Genomic DNA, 6,959 nt, shown 5'->3' on the forward strand with positions numbered 1-6,959 from the left:
GAGGAAGTGGGCTAAGTAACCTGCCTGCTGGTAAGTCACAGAACTGAGAATGAAACCCCAGTCTCCAGGTTTTGACGCCCTGGGCAACGTCCTCCCTTCCCAACAGGGCAGGGGCAGCTCCAGACAGGGCTGCCAGGGAGGAGAGCTGCAGAGCTGCAGGGCTTATCTGAGCCTGGCTTCAGGACTGCAGAGGCCTTTCAAGCCCAGCCCTAGTTCTTGAGCCTCTAGCAGCAAATAGAATGCAGAAAGCTGCAAAGGGCCAGCTCATTTTGCTGGGAACTCTTGTACTCTTCTGTGTACTCCATCACCCGTGATTCTGAGGCTTTTCCTAAGCTCTAAGTTCTAGACTGTCTCCCCCACCCCATAAGAAGCTCTTCCAGACATTGTTACCAAAACCTCCCTTCACCATCACTGCTCTGCACTGACCACCCACCATGTACAGGGACTGTACTAGGTGCTTAAGTTGCATTTTCATTTCATCCCTCACATCAACCCTATGAAGGTATAAATTATCTCCATTTTACAGATGTGAAAACTGAGGCACCAAGAGTTTATATGACTTGCCACAGGTGGCAGTTTTGGGACTGGGATCTGTCCAGTGCCACTCTGCAGCCCCTTCCCAACCATGAAGGTACCCTTCCCCAGTCAGGTCCTCTCTTGGCAAAGGGCCACCATCTGCCCTGCCTGACACCACCACAGCCAATTCCTGGAGTTAAGGAATAGATACTTTTCTTTTCCACCATTATCCAAAGCTGAGGAGGGTACACCCTGGTCTTCTCTGCTTTGCCCTCTCCCTACCAGGCAGCATTCAGACTCAGTCTCCGTAGCCCACATCAGGGTGCTCCAGGAAATACCACCAGGAATGACCACTAGAGCCAGAGGTGGGGACCACAGCAGGGGTGACAGCCCTCCTCCTCTGTCAGTGGGCATGACGTTAGGTCCAGTAAACTAGAGCACCAGGCCAACTTCACATACTTTCCTCTGCCCACCCTAAGTGACCATCCCCACTCCTGTTCCCTCCCAGTTCTAGAAATAAACCAGGTCATAGCATCAGAGAAAACAGCCAGGTGCATGTGGAAAGATCCTGGTGGAAAAGATCATTTCTATAAAGTAAATTAAGGCTCCCATTCAGATCAAGGGGTGGTAAGTCAAATTCTCCAAGACAGGCTGTTCTTGGCTGAAAATGGGTCCACCTGGACCTACAGGCTTGGCCAGCTCAGCTAAGGAAGATCCAGAGGCCAAGAGGAAAGCATGGGCAGGAACTGGAAAAAACAATCAAAGAAGCTGCTCCCTGCAGGCCTGGAGCCTTTTTTTGGTCTGCCTCCTCTTGTTCCCCCAGCACCCCCCGAACAGATGTGTCATCTACCAGTCTGGTCAGAGTAGCTGATTGGTGGAGGGTGAAGGACTGGGGGAAGGGGTGGGATGATTTGGGGGACAGGCACTTCCTCTGAAAAAGAATGGGCTAAGAGATCCAGGGGAGAGCTTTTCGCCCCATATACCCACCCCCTTGGGCTCCAGGAACCAGGAAGGAGGGAGAGGACAGAAAGGAGGAAAAAAGCAAAACAAGGTCCAAGCTATACCACATGATTCCACACCCAGCCACCAAACAGCAAGTCATGAAGGAAGGAGCGGAGCAGGCCAGGGGATGGGGAGATGGAGTTAAGTCACAGCCACGCCTGGAACCTGCCCTGCACTAATGCCCTCCTCATCCCAGGCCACAGAGAGACAGCCAGGAAGGTCATTTCACACCCATGTTTCGGAAAATATTCAAGGTCAGATCCTTTTTACCTAAATCCTGCTTTCATTTGGGTTTGCAGCAGGCTCATCCCCTTCCTCCTGCAAGCTTTACTGGATTTATTCACTCAGTGGATGCCATTCCACCAGGGCAAACGTTTCCGGCACCTCTCCTGACCTAAGGCACAGTCCTGGCCCAATCCCCTTACCCTCCTACCCAGATCACTCCCAAGTTAACCACTTGAGTGATCCACAGCAGGCTGTCAGCCCCCGGACTGGCTTCCAGCTCCTGCCCAAGCCCAAAACAGGAAATGGGGCTCCAAGGCTGAAGCCTTGATCTTAACACAGGCAAGGTTAAATGCTGCCAAAATAAATGATTTAAAAAAAACCTGGCCCATTGAGGTGGAAATGACCAGGAGATAATCTCCTGCTATGCATTAACCATGCCGCTGCCTCCTACCTCAGGCAGGGCAGGGCAGGCAGGCCACTGGAAGGCTGACTCAAGTGTTTCCTTTCTTTGCTTAGGAGATCCTCCTGCCAGGGACCAGGGACACAGGACAGGGACACAGGACACAGAGGGACAGGATGGGGGGGTGACATCTCTAGATAGTGGAGGGCATCTTGAGAGCCAGGCAAGAAGCAGATGCCCTCTGCAGCCAGCTTCTACGTTTAGTGGGGTAATCAACATTCAACCTCGCCCTGGAGAAAGACACCTGGCCTTCCTTCCCCCGCAGGGCAAGTCTGTGCCTCTCCACTCCCCTGCCGGACAGGCGCCCGCAGTTCCCCTCCCCTTTGAGGAAAGGGAGGCAGGCCCGGAGGTTCTAAGAATAGCCCCAAGATTTCCCTTCTTGAGGTTTCCATAGCCCCAAAGCCTCTGAATCTCACTCCTAACTTTATGTGACAATCTACTCCCAACGTTCGCCACCACTTGAACCTCCCCCAGGCCTCCCAGGGACCACTAGCGGCGGAGCCCCACACAGCGCACGTTTGGGGAGCATGAAGGCGATCCCGAAATGCGAAGAACCAACGTGTCTGTCGGTTTACGACCTTGAGCGCGAGGCAAGGGGCTCCACGCCCGGCGGAAGTTCGGGGTCCTGATCCCCCACCAGCCCCGCCCAGTTAGGCCTTTAGCCGTTTCTGTGCCCCCGCGCCCCCTACTCACTGCGTGTGCTGGGCGCGGCCTGCGCCGAAGACCTCGTCCAGCGCCACCGTGGCCTGGCCCAGGAACTTGTCGACGCCGATAAGCGAGCGGTGCATGGTGGTGAGCACCAGCTCGCAGGCGGCGGCGGAGCTCGCGGCCCAGGGCGCCGGGCCCGCGTCGGCCTCCTGCGCCCGCAGCAGGCCATCCAGGGCCCCGGGCGGCAGCTCAAAGGAGCACTCCTCACGCCACTCGGGGCAGCCGTGCGTCTTCTCCACCACCGACGTACTGTACTTCTCGCGGCCCACCTGGATCACAGTGTACGCGTCGCTGGTGCTGCCCGCGCCCGAGCTCTTGCCCCGCAGCCCGCGGGCCCGCAGCACCGTCACCTGGACGTGCGTGGGCAGCCAGCGGGAAGGCCCCGCCGCCGGCTCCGCGCCCCGCACCAGGGCCATGGCGGGGAAGCGGCGGGCGAGGTCTGGCCGAGCCGGTGCAGACCCCGGGACCTGGTGACAAACTCGGCCGCGGCAGAAGGCGGTCAGGAACCGACTCCGAGCGCCGCCGCAGCTGCCGGCTGGGCTGGGCCGGGCCGACCGGCCGCTGCCTCCCCGCCCCACCGGGCCGCGGGCCGCGGGCCGCGCCGCGACGTCAGCGCCCCGCCCCGCGCCCCCCGCCCCGACCCGCGTAGCGGTGCGACAGGGACGCGGGGACGCAGCTCGCGCCCCGGCAGCCGCAGACCCGCCCGGAGCGGGAAGGGGCGGCGCGCGCCCTCTGCAGAGGGTGGGCGGAGTTCCCGCGGTGGCCCCACCCCTGGCTGGGGGCGCCCGAAGCAACCCGGCCTCGCCTGTGGGGAGCCCAACACCCGCGGCCAGGTACAAAAACCCGCTCTGCTCCTCCAGGCCAATCCCACGTCTTCCTTCTAAAAGTCCCTGCTCTGGAAAGCCCTCGCCCTAAAAGGGTCCCGGCCCGCCGCCCGTGGGATGGCCAGCCTCTTGGCGCGGACTTGGGGTGATGGGGACCCCCGCCGCTCCCCTGACCCTGGGCCGCGCTCTCCCCTCCTCCAGTCCGCCCCTGCCCGGGAAAATGCCGGAGTGATACCGGAGCGATTGTCGCCCCGCCACGTGACGGTCCCGCATCGGCGACCTGGAAAGGAGTGAGCTGCCGCCCCCTCCAACCTTTCCCGGCACAGGGGGCCGGGATGCGGCCAGGCCGCGGCGCGGGAGGCCGGAGAGCGGGGCTGACCCTCCTCAGACTCTGCGGCGGAGAGCTGAGTGATGAATAAATGAGTAACCACATCAATATTTAAGTGTTCACTCGGAGCCTTGGGGCCAGTGTGTCACGGGTTGGAGGAAATTACAGGCCCTGGTGGGGGGTTAAATAACTACTTGCACCCATTATTAAGTGCCTACTATGTGCCAGGGCCTGAGTATTACGTACACTTGGTTTATTATTGATAATAACGATGTTTAGTAATTATAGATGCTGAATTTCAGCCAACTGTGGTCTGTGTGCTTTTATATGCATTACCTCATTTTATCCTCAGAGCAACTCTGTGGGGTATGGCTTTTATCCCTATTTTCCAGAAGATGAAATGTCAGCCTAGATAGGGGAGGGTTGTGAATCCACTAGATGCCCCCAGAGCCTGTTTTGTTTTGTTTTTAACTTTCAGAGCCTGTACTTTTAAAATAATAATTTAAAAATCATACACACAGCTTTTTTTAAAAAATCAAATAGGATAGAAGGGCTTGCAATGAAAAGCAAGAACTCTCTCTCCATCCTTCAATCCAGGGATACCACTTAAAGCCACTGGTGTTTTCAGGTCTGATGGTTACTTCCACATCATTACATTAAGATGCTCACATAGCTACATCTGGATTTATCAGGACTGGCCACTGTCTGTGGCCTTCCTCCTATGATAGATAATGATTTAGCTGGCTCACACCCACTTTCATCCCTCATTCTTGTGTAGTTACGCTATTATTTTTAGTTCCTCTATAGCAGGGGTCCCCAACCCTTGGGCCACAGACTGGTAACCCTCCATGTCCTGTTAGGAACTGGGCTGCATGGTAGGAGGTGAGCGGTGGTGGGGGCTAGCTGGTGAAATTTCACCTGTATTTACAGCCGCTTCCTATCGCATTACCGCCTGAGCTCCACCTCCTGTCAGATCAGCCCTGGCATTAGATTGTCCTAGGAGCACAAACCCTACTGTGAACTGTGCATGCCAGGGATCTAGGTTGCATACTTCTTATGAGAATCTAATGCCTGATGATCTGTCACTGTCTCCCATCCCCAGATGGGACCATCTGGTTGCAGGAAAACAAGCTCAGGGCTCCTACTGATTCTACATTATGGTGAGTTGTATAATTACTTCATTATATATTGCAATGTAATGATAAGAGAAATAAAGTGCACAGTAAATGTAATGCACTTGAATCATCCTGAAACCATCCCTGCCACCCTCAGTCTGTGGAAACTTACATTTTGGTCCCTGGTACCAAAAAGGTTGGGAACCACTGCTCTATAGGATACCTAACAGGAGAAACATGTATTTCTTCTTAGGGAGACTCCACAGTACCCCTCGACTGTCCACCTTCCAGGCTATGTCCTCTACTGGTAATATGAACCTAGGAAACCAGTAGAGTAGGCAGAGGAGACCCATGAGAGCACACCCAGCACAGGCCCAGTCCTCACAGCCTCCCACCTTAACTCTTCCATCAGAAGACTGGGGTGGGGAAGTCCTAGGCACCAGCCCCATGGTCCAGCATCCCTGACGGTAGCACCTAGCTTTAGAGACAGCCAGATCTGCCTACAGCTCTTGGCTGTCTGCCTCTTGGTAGCTATGAAACCCAAAGTTTAAGCCAACTCTCTAACCTCTCTTGGCCTTATTTCTTCATCTGGATAATGGGGATAATGATTCTTACCTCAAGCCAGGCGGGATGGCTCATACCTGTAATCCCAGCACTTTGGGAAGCCGAGGCTGGTGGAGCCGAGGCTGGTGGATTACTTGAAGCCAGGAGTTCAAGACCAGCCTGGGCAACATGGTGAAACCCCACCTCTACTAAAAAGACAAAAAACTACCCGGGTGTGGTGGCAGGTGCCTGTAGTCCCAGCTACTTGGGAGGCTGAGGCACAAGGATCACTTGAAGCTGGGAGGTAGAGATTGCAGTGAGGCAAGATTGTGCTGCTATACTCCAGCCTGGGCTACAGAATGAGACTGTCTCAAAAAAATAAAAAATGGGGCCAGGCGCAGTGACTCATGCCTGTAATCCCAGCACTTTGGAAGGCCGAGGCAGACGGATCACTTGAGGTCAGGAGTTCGAGACCAGACTGACCAACATAGTGAAACCCCGTCTCTTCTGAAAATATGAAAATTAGCCAGGCATGGTGGGGCACACCTGTAATCCCAGCTACTCAGGAGGCTGAGACACAAGAATCACTTGAACCTGGGAGGCAGAGGTTGCAGTGAGCCAAGATCGCACCACTGCACTCCAGCCTGTGCAGCAGAGTGAGACTCTGTCTCAAAAAAAGAAAGAAAAAATGAAAATAAATCATAACCCAACCATCCATAAATAAACACTGTTAATAATTTGTTGTGTTTCTTTCTAGTCTTTACACAATACGTGTTTGTTTTATATACATTATGGTTTTTGAGACATCTAAAGTATAATTATTAAATCTGTGGGCTTTGGAGTCCTGGTTCTACCATTTACTTTATATATATATTATTACTCTTGGCTATAAGTCTGTATTCTAAAGAAAAATTATATACATATAGTACTTGCACACACACACACACATACACATACATAATAATGTTTAACCCTGAAGATAACCATTTAAAGCAAGTGCTGTTGCTACCCTTGGTTTCACTGATGAGGAAACAGAAGCAGAAAGAGCTTGGGTGATTTTCCCCAAGTCTCCAATCGGAAAATTGCAGAGACTGAGTGGCTTTACTGCCTGTGGCACTCTGCTCTTACACCAGCTTGTTGGTTTTCCAAGCACTAGATCCATTTAAAGTCAATAAAGTAGGAAGTGTTCTCACACCCATTTTACAGATGAAGCTTGAGGTAACCAAGGTTACAAGAAT

At 53.9% G+C, this 6,959-nt stretch overlaps 1 protein-coding gene across 4 annotated transcripts in view; it reads right to left on the bottom strand.

Annotated features, from left to right (window-relative positions):
• RAB11FIP5 (RAB11 family interacting protein 5) overlaps window positions 1-3,551 on the bottom strand; it is a 39,065-nt gene extending 35,514 nt beyond the window's left edge. For 3 of the 4 annotated variants that reach the window (XM_010361958.2, XM_030921164.1, XM_010361957.2), the window contains exon 1: window positions 2,897-3,536. In XM_010361958.2, the coding sequence (XP_010360260.2) occupies window positions 2,897-3,327 (431 nt within the window). In that variant the 5' untranslated portion in view covers window positions 3,328-3,536. Of the gene's footprint in view, window positions 1-2,896 lie in introns of all 4 variants that reach the window. The other variant, XM_010361959.2, reaches the window with a different exon arrangement.
• Window positions 3,552-6,959: the final 3,408 nt, after the last annotated feature.

The sequence above is a fragment of the Rhinopithecus roxellana genome, chromosome 17 (genome assembly GCF_007565055.1).
Source record: "Rhinopithecus roxellana isolate Shanxi Qingling chromosome 17, ASM756505v1, whole genome shotgun sequence".
NCBI lineage: Eukaryota > Metazoa > Chordata > Mammalia > Primates > Cercopithecidae > Rhinopithecus > Rhinopithecus roxellana.